The 17,023-nt window shown below is 61.0% G+C and overlaps 1 protein-coding gene across 3 annotated transcripts; it reads right to left on the bottom strand.

Annotated features, from left to right (window-relative positions):
* Positions 1-1,449: 1,449 nt before the first annotated feature.
* On the bottom strand, positions 1,450-12,241 carry LTO1 (LTO1 maturation factor of ABCE1). 3 transcript variants are annotated; one of them, XM_058662368.1, is made up of 5 exons: positions 12,111-12,241; positions 10,580-10,685; positions 9,382-9,449; positions 1,752-1,869; positions 1,450-1,603 (listed from the first exon to the last, which is right to left on the bottom strand). In XM_058662368.1, the coding sequence occupies exons 1-5, from the start codon at positions 12,158-12,160 to the stop codon at positions 1,535-1,537; spliced, it is 411 nt and encodes a 136-aa protein (XP_058518351.1). In that variant the 5' UTR covers positions 12,161-12,241; the 3' UTR covers positions 1,450-1,534. The 3 variants fall into 3 exon arrangements, with proteins under 3 accessions (XP_058518351.1, XP_058518352.1, XP_058518353.1); XM_058662369.1 differs by having other exon boundaries at positions 1,752-1,866; positions 12,111-12,175; XM_058662370.1 differs by lacking the exon at positions 1,752-1,869 and having other exon boundaries at positions 12,111-12,175.
* Positions 12,242-17,023: the final 4,782 nt, after the last annotated feature.

The following is a 17,023-nucleotide window of genomic DNA, read 5'->3' as shown; positions in this document are numbered from 1 at the left end:
ACCAGCTAGCCTTCGCACACAGTGCATCAGGGATGCGGGAGCCCTCGGGCCTGTTCTGCCACACGCAGGCGCAGGTATGGCTTCACCCACAGATACCAGGGGCCCAGGGGGCGGTGTCTGTGTGGGCAGTGCCCATCTCAGGGTGCCGTAAGCCAGGAGGCCACCTCGGTGAGACCCCAGGGTAGGAGAGGCTGAGAGAGAACAAGAGGGGCCCTGGGGGTAGGAGGCTCACTCCCCGACACAGAGGGACCCACCCACCACAGGAAGCCCACCAGCCTGATCCTGTACAGGGACACGACAGGGAGTCCAGCATTTAGAACCAGCCCCAGCAGCTTGGGGTAACAACGCAGCAAGTGGGGTGTGCTGCCACAGCAAATGCTCCCAGACAAGCTGGAGCTGTGGCGTAGCAGATTAAGCTATGGATGGTGGTTCGGGTCCCGGCTGCTCCTCTTCCCATCCAGCTCCCTGCTAACGTGCCTGGGAAGGCAGCGGAGGCTGGCCCAGGTGCTTGGGCCCCTTCCCCACGGGGGAGGCCTGCATGGAGCTTCAGGCTCCTGGCAGCAGCCCGGAGCAGCCCAGCTGTCGGTCACTGGGGAGGGAGGAGCCAACAGATGGGAGATGGATCTCTACTTCCATCACTGTTTCAAATAATACATCTTTAAAAAAAGATCCCAGACGGTTTTTGCTTTAAAATATGCTATTTTTTCTACAATTACCAAACTAATACATTATCCAAGCAGGTCACTGAGGCCACACAACAGCGGTGGGGTGGCCCAGCACCCCTGCCGTGCTCAGGGCTGGCAGCGGTGGAACGGGGGTCCAAGTCACAGTATCTCTTCCCCAGTGGCCCCGAGAAGATGTAGGGCTGGCCACCTGCTCTCCGGGCCGCCCGTGCGGGCACCTTCCTGCCCTATAGGCACTTCCCGACTTGCCTCGGTCCTCACTGGGGGTCCTCACTAGGGGTGCGGGGACCCCAGCACTTGCCCTCCCTGTGGCCGCTCCGTGTATAGCAACAGACGCCGGAGCTCCCCCTGGGGGCCGAGCGCAGCAGAGCGAGGGTCTGACCTCACCCAGGCCGCCAAGCTCCACACAGCCCAGCCATGCTGGCTCGCTGGGGAACAGGCCGGCCTCTTCCCTCGGCTACACACGCCACCGTGCAACCCACAGAGGACAACGCCATTAGCTCCTCAGCACCCAGAGAGCCCCGGCCCAGGACAGCTCCCACCAGAGCAGCCCACCGTGCCCAGCAGAGCGGGTGGTGGGCAGATAGGCGGGCAGCACGCAGCGTGCAGGGGCTGCCTCGGACGTGGCAGACGGGGGCAACAAAGGGCCGGCCTGTGTAAGGAGGCCCAGGGGACATGGAGGAGGCCTGGCAGCCAGTCTCAGGAGAAGAGGGCTCTTTCACGGGCCAAGCTGGAACCCGCCCTACAGGACAATGAATGCCCCCGCATTGTTTCGCCTTTAATCACGTTTTTAAGCACTTAACATATGGACATCTGCTTCCTGCCGTCCTGCCTTTCTTCTTCTGTCATCCTCAAAATGAAAGTCCAGAACCTTCCGCGGGCATTTTAAAGTCCGGCTGAACGTTGAGCAGTGAGCAGAGCTGGAGACAACACAAAAGAGACAGGCATTTCACTCCCACGCGGCTTCCTCCCAAGGTACATCAAGGCTTGTTCTGACCACCTCGTCCAGCCAGGCGTGAGGCCCACCGTCCAGGGTCCCCCGCGGCCAGCCGACCAGCGGGCACACACCTGCTTAAATTTGCCCCGGATCCTGTGCAGGTCCTCGAGCAGCCTCTCGTAGGTGGGGTCGTCGTAGGGAAAGCTCCGAATCAGCCCGACCAGGGACTCCAGCACCTTGACCTTCCTGCTGCGGAGCAGAGAGCCCGCGCTCAGCCTCTCCCCCACGACGGGCTGGACGCGGACACCACGATGCCAGCAGGGGCACCAAGGCCGTCTGCTCCCAGGCTGCCAGCCGATTCCCTGTGACATGAAACCGTGTTCACATGCTCCAGCAACACGCTTTGCCACATCCTGCAACCTGACAGCAGCTGGCTAACTTACCAAGGCCACTTCATCCCTGCCAGGTGACCGAGCGCCTTGCACACCCCATGGTGGCCGATGGAACCGGGGTGGGACAGAAGCAGCAGGCAGAGCATGCCTGAGCCCTCAGCTGGGATGGTCTAGGACCCGGACCTTGGGCCCAGGGCTCTGCCAGGCAGGAAGCTCCCCTCCAGAGCAAACTCCGTCTGTCTCCCGCTCCAGCCTCAGCACCCCCAAAGAGGCTGGGCTGTGCTGGGCAGGCTTGCCCAGGCTCTAAAGACAGGGCACCCAGCACAGCCCACACTTCCTGGGACCCCCACGCCTCCCTTAGCAGAACGGGCAGCCTGCAACTCCACACACCTGCTCGCTGTGGGCCAGGAGATCAGAGCTCTCCCACGCAGTGGGGCTTGTGCACCTGAAGGGCAGCCATCCCAACCCACAGCCGGCAGCCAGGGGGGCAGGAGGATGCTGGGAGCTTGATTAAGAACCAAGCCCAGGCCCAGCGTGGTAGCCTAGTGGCTAAAGTCCTCTCCTTGCACGTGCTGGGATCCCATATGGCCACTGCTTCATGTCCCAGCTGCTCCACTTCCCATCCAGCTCCCTGCTTGGGGCCTGGGAAAGCAGTCGAAGACGGCCTAAAGCCTTGGGACCCTGCACCTGCGTGGGAGACCCGGAGGAAGTTCCTGGCCCCTGGCTTTGGGTCAGCACAACACTGGCCATTGCGGTCACTTGGGGAGTGACTCAGTGGATGGAAGATCTTCCTCTCTGTCTCTGCTCCTCTCTGTAAATCTGACCTTTTAATAAAAACTAAAATTAAAAAGAACCGACCCTAAGGTGAACCAAGCATAGCAACATGACCTCATGCGCACACACGTTACTAACTGGTTCGTTCTTTTTAACTTGTTTTCTTTATTTTTGAAAATGTACTTATTTGGGCCCAGTGGCGTGGCATAGCGGCTAAAGTCCTCGCCTTGAAAGCCCCGAGATCCCATATGGGCGCCGGTTCTAATCCCGCCAGCTCCACTTCCCATCCAGCTCCCTGCTTGTGGCCTGGGAAAGCAGTTGAGGACGGCCCAGAGCACTGGGACCCTGCACCCACTTGGGAGACCCCGAAGAGGTTCCAGGTTCCCGGCATCGGATCGGCGCAGCACCAGCCGTTGCGGCTCACTTGGGGAGTGAAACATCGGATGGAAGATCTTCCTCTCTGTCTCTCCTCCTCTCTGTATATTCCAGCTTTCCAATAATAATATCTTTAAAAAAAAAAAAAAGAAAAAAGAAAATGTACTTATTTGAAAGGCATAATTAGAGTTTCCCCCTGCTGGCTCACTCTTCAAATGGGTCAGACTGAAGCCAGGAACTTCATCCAGATCTCCCACGTGCGTGCACATGCCCAAAGAATTGGGCCGTCCTCTGCTGCCTTCCCAGGCCACAGGCAGGGAGCCGCATGGGAAGTGGAGCAGCCGGGACTCGAACTAGTGCCCGTGTGGGATGCAGCAGCCACTATGTCCACCATGCCCTAACGGGGCTTCTAGGTTTAGGTCCGTACTATGGCACAGAGGCCCGGCACTCCACACAGACACTGCTCTGTGACCTGACTGCTCCACTTCCGACCCAGCTCCATGCTTATGGTCTGGGAAAGCAGTGGAGGACAGAGCCCATGCTTGGGTCCCTGACACCCAAATGAGACCGCCGGCCCAGCCCTGACCACTGCGGCCACCTGCGGAGTGAACCAGCAGATACAAGCTCTCTGTCATTCTGCCTTACAATAAATAAATAAATCGCCAAATACACAATAAAGAACTACAGTAGGGCCCAGAGCAATAGCCTAGTGGTTAAAGTAAGCACAACAGCCAGTACTGAGCCGATCCGAAGCCAGGAGCCCAGATCCTCTTCCGGGTCTCCCACACAAGTGCACGGTTCCAAGGTTTGGGCCGTCCTCGACTATTTTCCCAGGCCACAAGCAGGGAGCTGGATGGGAAGCGGGGCCGCCAAGATTAGAACTGGCGTCCATATGGGATCCCAGCACGTTCAAGGCGAGGACTTTAGCTACTAGGCCATGGCACCGGGCCCCAAAGTAAGTTTCTTAAAGCAGCAGAGCTCAGGTCTGAAGGGACATGGCTGTCCTGCAGGGACTCACCCCGGCCAGAAGCTGCCCTGAACACACACGGCCAGGGCCACGGCCAGGCTGCTGGCAGAGAGCAGCCAAGGCGACGGCTCTGCACCTGGTGCCCACCCCTGCCCATCTGCGCTGCAGTGCCTTGCCACATCTGCCAGCCGCAGCGGGGGCACCTTCCCTCCGGGAGCCCACTCTGTGGACCTGGTGTGGAACTGCTGGCTCCCGCGTGCCCCGCCACCCAGATGGCGACAGCTGCCCCATCACCCTCATTTGGAGACGAAAAAGGAGGCCTCTCCAGCACCTTAGCCTTCCACAAAGGACTGCGTCACTCCTGGAGGGCAGAGAGGGAGACGGGGAGAGGGAGAGACAGGGAGAGACGGGGAGACGGAGAGACGGGGAGAGGGAGAGACAGGGAGAGACAGGGAGAGGGAGAGACGGGGAGAGGGAGAGACAGGGAGAGACAGGGAGAGGGAGAGACAGGGAGAGACAGGGAGAGGGAGAGACGGGGAGACGGAGAGACAGGGAGAGGGAGAGACAGGGAGAGGGAGAGACAGGGAGAGACGGGGAGACGGAGAGACAGGGAGAGGGAGAGACAGGGAGAGACAGGGAGAGGGAGAGACGGGGAGACGGGGAGACGGGGAGACGGAGAGACAGGGAAAGGGAGAGACAGGGAGAGACAGGGAGAGACGGAGAGACGGGGAGACGGAGAGACAGGGAGAGACGGGGAGACGGAGAGACGGGGAGAGGGAGAGACGGGGAGACGGAGAGACAGGGAGAGGGAGAGACAGGGAGAGACGGGGAGACGGAGAGACGGGGAGACGGAGAGACAGGGAGAGGGAGAGACAGGGAGAGGGAGAGACGGAGAGACAGGGAGAGGGAGAGACAGGGAGAGGGAGAGACGGGGAGAGGGAGAGACAGGGAGAGACAGGGAGAGGGAGAGACGGGGAGAGGGAGAGACAGGGAGAGACAGGGAGAGGGAGAGACAGGGAGAGACAGGGAGAGGGAGAGACGGGGAGACAGAGAGACGGGGAGACGGAGAGACAGGGAGAGGGAGAGACGGGGAGAGGGAGAGACGGAGAGACGGGGAGACGGAGAGATGGGGAGACGGAGAGATGGGGAGACGGAGAGACAGGGAGAGGGAGAGACAGGGAGAGACGGGGAGAGGGAGAGACAGGGAGAGACGGGGAGACGGAGAGACAGGGAGAGGGAGAGACGGGGAGAGGGAGAGACAGGGAGAGACAGGGAGAGGGAGAGACAGGGAGAGACAGGGAGAGGGAGAGACAGGGAGAGACGGGGAGACGGAGAGATGGGGAGACGGAGAGACAGGGAGAGACGGGGAGAGGGAGAGACAGGGAGAGACGGGGAGACGGAGAGACAGGGAGAGGGAGAGACGGGGAGAGGGAGAGACAGGGAGAGACAGGGAGAGGGAGAGACAGGGAGAGACAGGGAGAGGGAGAGACAGGGAGAGACGGGGAGAGGGAGAGACGGGGAGAGACAGGGAGAGGGCGAGACAGGGAGAGACGGGGAGACGGAGAGACGGGGAGAGGGAGAGACAGGGAGAGACAGGGAGAGGGAGAGACGGGGAGAGACAGGGAGAGGGAGAGACAGGGAGAGACGGGGAGACGGAGAGACGGGGAGAGGGAGAGACGGGGAGAGACAGGGAGAGGGAGAGACAGGGAGAGACGGGGAGACGGAGAGACAGGGAGAGGGAGAGACAGGGAGAGGGCGAGACAGGGAGAGACGGGGAGACGGAGAGACGGGGAGAGGGAGAGACGGGGAGAGACAGGGAGAGGGAGAGACGGGGAGAGGGAGAGACGGGGAGAGGGAGAGACAGGGAGAGACGGGGAGACGGAGAGACGGGGAGATGGAGAGACAGGGAGAGACAGGGAGAGGGAGAGACGGGGAGAGGGAGAGACAGGGAGAGGGAGAGACAGGGAGAGACAGGGAGAGGGAGAGACAGGGAGAGACAGGGAGAGACAGGGAGAGGGAGAGACAGGGAGAGGGAGAGACAGGGAGAGACAGGGAGAGGGAGAGAGAGGGAGAGACAGGGAGAGACAGGGAGAGGGAGAGACAGGGAGAGACAGGGAGAGGGAGAGACAGGGAGAGACGGGGAGAGGGAGAGACGGGGAGAGACAGGGAGAGGGAGAGACAGGGAGAGGGAGAGACAGGGAGAGGGAGAGACAGGGAGAGGGAGAGACAGGGAGAGACAGGGAGAGGGAGAGACAGGGAGAGGGAGAGACAGAGAGAGACAGGGAGAGGGAGAGACGGGGAGACGGGGAGAGGGAGAGAGAACTTCCCACTTGGCTCACTCCCCAAAGGGCTGTGAGCAGCCAGGCTAACACAGACAGCAGCCAGGAGTCTGTGGTGTCGCCCAGGCCTCCCCGCTGGGTAGCAGGGCCCAGCACCTAAGCCGTAGCCTTCCACAAAGTACAGTGTCACTCGTCACTTCCTGCTGGGCAGGAAGCTGGTCCAGAAGGCTAACAGCCTGGACTCGACTGTGCTCTGCTTTGGAACGCCAGCACCTCAAGCAGCAACTTAACGCACTGTGCCACAAGGCTGGCCTCTGCACTAACCACACAGACTTAGACAAACATGAATGGTCAGGAGGCTTTGGGTTCTGAAGACACCCCAGGTACTGCTGGCTTTGGGGGTGGGGGTTGCAGCGCTGCGAGAAGTGGGCCCCCCACACATGCACCAATGGCCCAAGCTCCCTGCCAGGGTGGAGGGCTGAGAGCTGGCAGTACCCCTCTCACACACAGGGGCTGACCCTCCACACTCAGCAACAACCCTAGCACCCAGAGGGAAGTCCCCTTCTGACCTGGCCTCCTCCCTGAGCCCAGCACAGGCAGGGGGCAGTCTGTTCCCACAGAGGCTGGGGCGGCGGGTCAGCGAGGCCAGCTTCCGTGCTGGTGCCCCTGCCCGGCCAGGTGCGCGCCAGCCCCATCCTGCTTCCCTGCCCTGTGGCCAGGGTGGTCAGACCACAGGGGGCCTGTGGTGTCAGGGTTCACCTCCAGCTCAGAACGCACCCCACCCTGCCAGGCTCACAAAGGGATGAGGCGGGTGAACACGGGTAGTTTTTTTTTGTTTTGTTTTGTTTTGTTTTTTTTTAAAGATTTATTCACTTTATTACAAAGTCAGATATACAGGGGGGAGGAGAGAGAGAGGAAGATCTTCCGTCCAATGATTCACTTCCCAAGTGAGCCGCAACGGCTGGTGCTGCGCCGATCCGAAGCCGGGAACCTGGAACCTCTTCCGGGTCTCCCACGCGGGTGCAGGGTCCCAAGGCTTTGGGCCGTCCTCGACTGCTTTCCCAGGCCACAGCCAGGGAGCTGGATGGGAAGTGGAGCTGCCGGGATCAGAACCGGCGCCCACATGGGATCCCGGGGCTTTCAAGGCGAGGACTTAAGCCCCTAGGCCACGCCGCCAGACCCGAACACGAGTAGTTTTACAAGAAATACCAGCCAGCAGAAGGGAGCCACACTGGGTCGTACACCTCACCAGCAGACATGGCTGGCTGCACCGAGACCCGGGGCCAGGGCAGGTGTCCGTCCAAGGGCCGGGGGTCCTTGTCTGGGTCCCGCATCAACCCCTACCCCCAGTCCTGCCCTTAACTCTGTGCCTCTGTGAGCCTGGGGCGGGGGGCTGTGGGACGGCTCAGGACCAGGCTCTGTGCCTCTGTGAGCCTGGGGGGGCTGTGGGACGGCTCAGGACCAGGCTCTGTGCCTCTGTGAGCCTGGGGCGTGGGGCTGTGGGACGGCTCAGGACCAGGCTCTGTGCCTCTGTGAGCCTGGGGGGGCCCAGGACGGCTCAGGACCAGGCTCTGTGCCTCTGTGAGCCTGGGGGGACCCAGGACCAGGCTCCTGCTACTTGAGGGACAGATGCACCCCATTCCCAGCTCGATCCAGCCCCTGGTGGGCAAGTGCACAAGTGCTCACTCTCTCTCTCTCTTTCTGTCTCTCTAATTAATAAAACCTGGTTTCAGGGCCAGCATTGCGGCACAGCACATTAACCGGCCTGCCTCCCACACGGGCACCAGTTTAATCCCGACTGCTTCCCTGCCCACCCAGCTCCCTGTTGATGCTCCTGGGGAAGCAGGCAAGGACGGCCCCAATCCCTGGGCCCCTGGACCCACTTGGGAGACCTAGAGGAAGCTCCTGGCTCCTGCTCCAGTCTGGCCCAGCTCTGGCCATTGCAGCCCTCTGGGGAGTGAACCAGCAGGTAGAAGATTTCTGTCTCTCTCTGTCACTTTACCTTTCAGGTAAGATAAATCTTTAAAATGAGAGAGAGAGGGCCCGGCGGCATGGCATAGCGGCTAAAGTCCTCGCCTTGAAAGCCCCGGGATCCCATATGGGCGCCGCTTCTAATCCCGGCAGCTCCACTTCCCATCCAGCTCCCTGCTTGTGGCCTGGGAAAGCAGTTGAGGACGGCCCAATGCATTGGGACCCTGCACCCACGTGGGAGACCCGGAAGAGGTTCCAGGTTCCCGGCTTTGGATCAGCGTGCATCCGCCTGTTGCGGCTCACTTGGGGAGTGAATCATCGGATGGAAGATCTTCCTCTCTGTCTCTCCTCCTCTGTGTATATTTGGCTGTAATAAAAAATGAATAAATCTTTAAAAAAAAAAAAACGAGAGAGAGAATAGAAGAGTTACAGGAGCCGGGTGGGGAGGAAGCCTGGCTGCACACAGGTTGCTGGAACGTGCCGGCAGAGGTCCGGGCACAAGCTGGCTGTGGAGGTGCCAGTTGGAGGACCAGTGACCCCAGGAAGCAAGAGGGGTGCACAGGGGCTAGGCAGACCCCACGACCACCGGTGAGTTGGCTCCCTCCAAACTCCTAACAGACGGCATGGCGGCCCAGCTGGCTAATCCCCTGCCTATGGATCCCGTACACTCCACTTCCCATCCAGCTCCCTGCCTGTGGCCTGGGAAAGCAGTCGAGGACGGCCCAAAATCTTGGGACCCTGCACCCACGTGGGAGACCCGGAAGAGGCTCCTGGCTCCTGACTTCGGATCAGCTCAGGTCTGGCTGTTGTGGCTGCTTGGGGAGTGAGCCAGCAGATGGAGGATCTTTCTGTCTCTCCTCCCTGTAAATCTGCCTTTCTAATAAAAATAGATAAATCTAAAAAAAAAAAAAAAAACACAACTCCCAGCAGTCACGTCTGGCATGGATGTCCTGCAAGGTCACGGTCAGCAGTCCTCGTGAGGAGGCAAGCACTGCCGCGTTACCTGTCATCTGGGGTGCGGCCGAGCAGGAGGTTCTTCCACGTAAAAGCAAAGCCCTGGTAGTAGGCGACCTGTGGACGACAGACAATGCTCACGAGGGGACGGCCAGGCCCCAGTCAGCCCCTAGCCACTCCCTAAAAACGCACACGGCCCAACACAGTAGCCTAATGGCTAAAGTCCTCGCCTGCATGCACCAGGATCCCATATGGGGGCCAGTTCATGCCTGGCTGCTCCACTTCCCATCCAGCTCCCTGCTTGGGGCCTGGGAAAGCAGTCGAGGACAGCCCAAAGCCTTGGGACCCTGCACCCACGTGGGAGACCCGGAAGAGGCTCTTGGCTCCTGGCTTCGGATCAGCTCAGCTCCGGCCGCTGCAGCCACCTGGGGGAGTGACTTAGGGGATGGAAGATCTCTCTTTCTCCTCTCTACAAATCTGACTTTCCAATAAAAATCAAAATGAATCAAAAAAAAAAAAAAATAAGGTGCACACCAATAAGGAGAGGCCCAGGCAGCCCTGCCCACCTGCTGTGGTGTGCCACCTAGCCACAGGTGACACAGCACAGGGCACAGACAATGCCCTGGTGTCCAGCTCTCCTGGCCCAGCTGCAGCCCATAGCAGCGAGGGTGGCATGGCTACAGCCTTGTCTTTGCAGGTCACAGGCAGCACGCACTGATGGCCTGGTGGCCACCTCAGGGCCACCCAGGCCTCCCAAAGCCCCAAGTTCTTCAAGAACTGTCCCAGACAGGACCGCCTCCAGGGATCGAGACCCACGACCTGCTGAGTGGCGGTCCTTCGCCAAGACCAAGCGTGAGGCTTGTGGGATCTCCACACGCACACACAGGTGCCTGTCTCAGCGGCTGAGAACACGACCAGGGCAGACGCTGTGAGCTGCCACTCAGAACACCAGCTCACGTCCCGGCTGCCCCGCCTCTCATCCAGCTCCTTGCAGTGTCCCAAAGCAGCAGAGTATGTCCCATGGGCTTGGGCCCTGCACCCACATGGGAAACCCGAAAGAAGCTCCTGGCCCAGTCCTGGCCGTTTCGGCCACTTAGGGAGTGACGCAGCGGGTGGATGGATGACCTCTCTCTCTGCAACCCCGCCTTTCCAATAAACAAGCATTTCAACAGAGTATTTCCCATGTTCCCACAGCGCCTGGCTGCCCCGTGTGTGCCCACAGAGGCCCATGGGGAAGGCCCACTCACCTCGGCCCCGATCCTAGCTCCCTGCACAGCACCGTGCCACCTGCCTTCCGCCACTCCCAGGATGCTCCCCTCTTGGTAGCCTTCCCGAAAGCCCTCCCCGTGGAACCTGGGACGGAGGAGAAGCAGGGAGGAGGGTCAGCAGGCCACACAGGAGGACAGCCTGTGTCCCTGGGCGCCGCGGGGAAGGGGGCATCCTTCTCTCCTAGGTTATGTCACCCAGGAAGGCCATAAAACAAATGCATGTTAGGCCACGAGACGCGGGTTCTACCACTTCCTGGGTCTTCAGGCCCCTAATCTGCAGGAGACCCTGTGGGCCAGTAAGGTGGAGTGGGTTTCCCGAGTTCCAAACCAGGGCGGATACTGGAGACACACCAGCAACATTTACAAGACACAGACTGTGGCTGTGGCTGCACCTACACGCCAGGATCCCACACGGGCGCTGGTTCAAGTCCCGGCTGCTCCACTTCCCATCCAGCTCCCTGCTTGTGGCCTGGGAAAGCAGCAGAGGACGGCCCAAGGCCTTGGGACCCTGCACCCATGTGGGAAACCAGACAGAAAATCCTCTGGTCGGCAGCCCCTGGGAGGGGGGACCCCAATCCCATAGGAGGGTAGACAGAAATGTCCCATCTGCATTAGACTGCAGTGGGACTGGGGGTCACCAAGGCTACACTCCCAGGCTTGGCATGGGCGGACAGGACGCTTTCCCTGAGGGATGGCTCTGGGAAAAGGGGGGACAGGGGGTGACCTGAGGTGTTGTTCTGGGGAACATGGGGGGGCGACCCGGGTGTGGTTATGGGGGGACAGGGTAACCCGGGGTGTAGCCATGGGGGACAGGGGGTGACCCGGGTGTGGTTATGGGGGGACAGGGTAACCCGGGGTGTAGCCATGGGGGACAGGGGGTGACCCGGGGTGTGGCTATGGGGGGACAGGGGATAACCCGGGGTGTGGCTATGGGGGGACAGGAGGTGACCCAGAGTGTGGCTATGGGGGACAGGGGTGACCCGGGTGTGGCTATGGGGGGACAGGGGTGACCCGGGTGTGGCTATGGGGGGACAGGGGGTGACCCGGGGTGTGGCTATGGGGGGACAGGGGATAACCCGGGGTGTGGCTATGGGGGGACAGGAGGTGACCCAGAGTGTGGCTATGGGGGGACAGGGGTGACCCGGGTGTGGCTATGGGGGGACAGGGGTGACCCGGGTGTGGCTATGGGGGGATAGGGGTGACCCGGGTGTGGCTATGGGGGGACAGGGGCGACCCGGGTTGTAGCCATGGGGGACAGGGGGCGACCTCGCCTTCTCGGGCGTCCAGTGGACCAGCCCCGCCGCAGCAGCGACAGGTGGCCGTCGGCCATCTCGCGCTCACGCCGGCCCCGCCCCAGGCCAGCCCCCCGAATGTCTGCGACGAGGACGACGACGGGGAACAAGAGAAGGGGCGGCGGGCCCCAGCTGGCCCAGGCCGGTCCCCGCGGGGCCCAGCAGATGCTCGGGGCGGGGAGGAGGCGGGCCGGCCGGGGGAGAGCGTCCCCACGCACCTGTCATCCGCCATCACGACGGCGTCCAGCAGGTCCTCGCTGGCCGCCATGGCCACGGCCGGACCCGGAAGGACGGCGGCCGGGAAGGGCCGCACGCCCCGAATGCCCCGACCGCGGCGCGCAGGCGCACAGCGGCGCGGGGGGGCGGAGCCGGCTCCCCTTCCGCTCGCTCCGAGAGGGCCGGCCCGGGCCTGTTGGACGCGTCCACGTGGGCGTGGGGTGGAGCCGGCTCCTAATGGGAATTTTCTGTTTGTTTGTTTTTTAAGCTCAAACCTAGGAAACCGGATCCACTGAGAGTGGTTGGAACGCAGGGCGCGCCTAGAAAGCAGCTCGCGAGGCGGCTCCGAGCGGGGTCGCGGGTGCCCAGGCGTCTCCCGCCTGGCTGCAGGTGCCTAGCCCTCCTGAATGCCAGCAGGCAGCCCTGGGCACCAAGGGCAGATCTGAGGCCTGGGCCAGCCTTGTGTGAGCTCCCTGGTCACCCTCACGGCCTGGGACATGAGGAGCGCCCTGCTAGGTGCTCAGCCCTGCCCAGATCAGCGCTGGGGATCCCTCCCGTGAGCCGAGGGCATCTGCACCCCAAAGAGGAAAGAGAGGTGCAGGAGCTAGTACCTGGCACCGTGACATCACGGGCTGGCACGATGATGTCACAGGCTGGCACCGTGACATCATGGGCTGGCACTATGACATCGTGGGCTGGTGTGATGATGTCACAGGTTGGTGTGATGACATCACAGGCCAGCTCTTCCCCTAATCCAGCAAGATGCCCTGGGCATTGTTAAAGGGGCCTGCAGAACCATATTCTGCAGAAAATGCTGGAAAAAAAATATTTCTTCAAAACCATGATTTTTTTTTTAAGTGAAGACAAACTTGAACCACAGGGAATTGCAGATGTGCACAGAAACCAGAAGCAGGGTCTCCACGGCCCAGGGTTCTTTCCTGCAGTAGGGGCCCTCGGACGCGGTCGGTCACTGCCCAGCCTGCAGGCTTAGGGGCTGCTCTGTGGAGACGAGGACTCGGGCAGGGGTGTGGGGTGCTGGAGGGACGGTATTGTGTGATTGACAGGAACAGGACCTGGCGCTTCTGGCTCCTTGTTCTGTGTGGCTGCCGATGGGACGGGCAACACTGAGCTGGCCTTGGGCTTGGGGTGGAGGCAGAACGCACCCTTGTGAAGTGTGCGGCCCTGAAGTTCCCGCTTCGTCCCCTGGTCTGCCTTTGTGTGTGTGTCCCTCACGTGCCACGTGCTGACTGCAGGCTGAGGAGGGGGCACTGTCCCGATCTGCCTCCCCCACCCCTTCCAGGCTGCTGCTCGCAGACACACAGGGACCCCTGCCACCACCCAGAGCCCACGCGAGTGAGGGACCCCCATGGGCACCTGCCAGCTCAGCGCCCACAGCCTTAGGAAGGACCCTTTGCAGCCACCTGCCACCGGGGGGCGCCCTTGTGCTGCGGAGAGGCCACCCCCAGCCAGGCCTCAGTCGCCCCACCCCGGCAGTCCTTTTATGGGGAGCATTCCTGGAGTCCCACCCCATCCCCCCACACACACACACGTTTCCCTCTGGCTAACCGCAAACTGAGCGCCTTGAAGAAGTTTCCAGAAAAGCCAGCAAGTTGTGAGCTGATCTGGATGCAAAGCATATGGAAAATGTAGGCGCGGTTGGATGCTTTCACCATCTGCATTCCTAAGGCTGCGTGATCTGCCACTATCCTGGAGAGCTCAGCCAAGTCGGGCTGCAGCCCAAGATAGATGCCCCCAGCCTGGAGCATGCAGGGCAGGGCAGGTGTGCCCGGGGGCCCCTGCAACTGCGGAATGGAACGGCAAAGACAGACTGGAGTCCAGGAAGCCTGCAGGGAGTCTGGGAAACAAAGTTCCGGAAGGTGAAATACAGAGGCCCCTGGTGCCTCAGGGAACCTGCCCGTTCCAATGTGGGAGTGCGTGTGCAAGCATGGAATCCATGCACCGAGCTCTGGACCTCTCGTGCATATCAAAATGTGACTGCCCTTGGAGGCAGGGCCTTGACAAAGCAGGTCCACGTGGGCTGTGGGCTGCGCTCTCACTGCTGGCACCAAGGAGACACTGTGGGGAGGCACACATGAGGACCTGGGAGGAGACGGTGCCCGCGAGCCCGCACGCCCGCGAGCTGGCGAGCCCGCAAGCCAAAGAGCCGGCGAGAGGTCTCTGGAGCAGCCGGCCCAGGTTGGGGCTGCCAGGAAAGCTCTCTGTGGCTGCAGCTGTGGCCCGGGGAGTGGGGGGAGGCGGGGTGTGCTAAGGACCATGTGGCATATTGGACAGCCAATATGGCCCGTGGGGTGTGCCTCCGTGGGGCTTACCTCCGTGGGGTGTATCTCCATGAGGAGTAACTTTATGGAATGTACCTATGTGAGGTGTGCCTCCGTGGAGTGTACTTCCGTGGGATGTACCTCCGTGGGGCGTACCTCCATGGAAGTACCTTCGTGGAATGTACCTCTGTGAGGTGTGCCTCTGTGGAGCGTACCTCCATGGGATGTACCTCCGTGGGGGCGTACCTCCGTGGAATGTACCTCCATGGGAGCACCTTCATGGAATGTACCTCTGTGAGGTGTGCCTCCGTGGAGTGTACTTCCGTGGGGCATACCTCCGTGGGCATGCCTCCGTGGGATGTACCTCCATGGGAGTACCTTCGTGGAATGTACCTCTGTGAGGTGTGCCTCTGTGGAGCGTACTTCTGTGGGATGTACTTCTGTGGAACTTCCGTGTGATGTACCTCCGTGGGGCGTACCTCCGTGGGATGTACCTCCATGGGGAGCACCTTCATGGAATGTACCTCTGTGAGGTGTGCCTCCGTGGAGTGTACTTCCGTGGGGCATACCTCCGTGGGCGTGCCTCCGTGGGATGTACCTCCATGAGAGTACCTTCGTGGAATGTACCTCTGTGAGGTGTGCCTCTGTGGAGCGTACTTCTGTGGGATGTACTTCCGTGGAACTTCCGTGGGATGTACCTCCGTGGGGCGTACCTCCGTGGGATATACCTCCATGGGAGCACCTTCGTGGAATGTACCTCTGTGAGGTGTGCCTCTGTGAAGCATACTTCCGTGGGATGTACTTCCGTGAGACTTCCGTGGGATGTACCTCTGTGGGGCGTACCTCCATGGGATATATCTCCATGGGAGCACCTTGGTGGAATGTACCTCTGTGAGATGTACCTCCGTGGGATGTGTCTCCTTGGGTTGTACCTCCGTGGGGCATGTCTCCATGGGGTGTACCTCCATGAGTGTACCTCTCTGGGTCATACATCCGTGGGTTGTACCTCCGTGGGGCGTACCTCCGTGGGGTGTGCATCTTCACAGGCAGCTGTTAGCTCATGCGCTCCTCCACGGTGGCCGCTTGCTACCTGGATACCCGGAAGCAGAGCAGGGCAACCTTCTGCTCTTGACCCTAGAACCTGCCACCAGCGTTGGCCCTTCCCCTAAGAATGTCAGCTCCTCCCTCTCAGCTTCCCTCCAGCCATTAGCAGGGAGCAGTGGAGGGGAGCGGAACAGCCAGCATTCATACCCTTTGCCCGAAGGGATGTGACCACCAGGCCGCGGCTAACCCCAGCCACAGCCCTGGTCCCAGTGAGTGGCTTTTTCTTTCTTGTATTTTACTTCAAAGAGTAACAGAGAGAGGAAATAGAATGATACTCACCCGCTGTTGTGCAGTCCCGCAATGGCCAGAGCTAGGCTGATCTAAAGCACCCGGATGGGACACTGGGACCCTGGGGATTAGCCTCACACCTGGCCCCCGGCACATCAGCACTGGAGCAGCCAGGACTCGAACTGGCATTCCGATGTGGAGTGCTTGTGGTGTACGTGGTATTGTATGTGTCGGCATAGCCTGCCATGCCACGCGGGCTGCAGTGGATGGCTGGGGCTGGCCCACAGCCAGTGCACTCACATCCCACTGCAGCGCCCTGCTCTGTTTGGCCTCTGCCTTAAGCATCCCTAACAGGATGCAAATGTTAAGTAAACAGCTGCCAGACAGCATTGTTTCCAGAGCAGGGCCGTGCTAACTTGTTCGGTTTTGATACAACTTTACCCCAAGCCTTTTTCTCTCTGCTGCTGGTAGAATCCACCAGTGTGGGGTCCACGGACAAGGAGAGCCACATGGTCCCGAGCACACCCCGCCTCCTCCCACTCCCCGGGCCACAGCTGCAGCCACAGAGAGCTTTCCTGGCAGCCCCAACCTGGGCCGGCTGCTCCAGAGACCTCTCGCCGGCTCTTTGGCTTGCGGGCTCGCCAGCTCGCGGGCGTGCGGGCTCGCGGGCACCGTCTCCTCCCAGGTCCTCATGTGTGCCTCCCCACAGTGTCTCCTTGGTGCCAGCAGTGAGAGCGCAGCCCACAGCCCACGTGGACCTGCTTTGTCAAGGCCCTGCCTCCAAGGGCAGTCACATTTTGATATGCACGAGAGGTCCAGAGCTCGGTGCATGGATTCCATGCTTGCACACGCACTCCCACATGCTCCCACATTGCACACACGCACACACACACTATGCCCACACATGTACGCCCATACATACATGTATGTTGCAAGGGTTTCAAACACAGAAACCGACTGTACACATGAGCTGCTGTGCTTTCTGCCTCGCAAGTCGCAAGCTCTGGCTCGCCGCGAGCCCGGTCCACCGGAGCAGGCGTCATGGCGGGCAGGCATCAGGTCCGTCTCTAAGGTCCATACTGGGAGTTCCTCCCCTGCACGACACTCCCAAGCCCCAGGCAGGCCCCTGGGCCTCTGGTTCCCTGCGGTGGCTCGTCTCCCAAGCAGTGTGTGGTTTCCTCTGGATGCCACGGGCTCGCTGGCAGCCCCGCCAGGACCCTGTCTCTGCTGCTGCTGCAGCCGCCCGCCTCCCTGCAAACACCCGCCCCAAGCCTGCACTTCTCTAACAGAAATGCGTTTGAAGC

This window comes from Ochotona princeps, chromosome 4 (assembly GCF_030435755.1).
Source record: "Ochotona princeps isolate mOchPri1 chromosome 4, mOchPri1.hap1, whole genome shotgun sequence".
In the NCBI taxonomy this organism is placed as follows: domain Eukaryota; kingdom Metazoa; phylum Chordata; class Mammalia; order Lagomorpha; family Ochotonidae; genus Ochotona; species Ochotona princeps.
The sequence above is the reverse complement of the archived record's forward strand: the minus strand, read 5'-3'. Positions and strand labels throughout refer to the sequence as shown.

Excerpts from the sequence above, each read along its gene's own strand:
- LTO1 (XM_058662368.1), bottom strand. The coding sequence starts at position 12,160 with ATGGCGGCCAGCGAGGACCTGCTGGACGCCGTCGTGATGGCGGATGAC. Across the intron at positions 10,686-12,110 it reads GTCGTGATGGCGGATGACAG|GTTCCACGGGGAGGGCTTTC; the intron begins GTGCGTGGGGAC and ends CCTCCGTCCCAG. Across the intron at positions 9,450-10,579 it reads GAGCTAGGATCGGGGCCGAG|GTCGCCTACTACCAGGGCTT; the intron begins GTGAGTGGGCCT and ends TGTCGTCCACAG.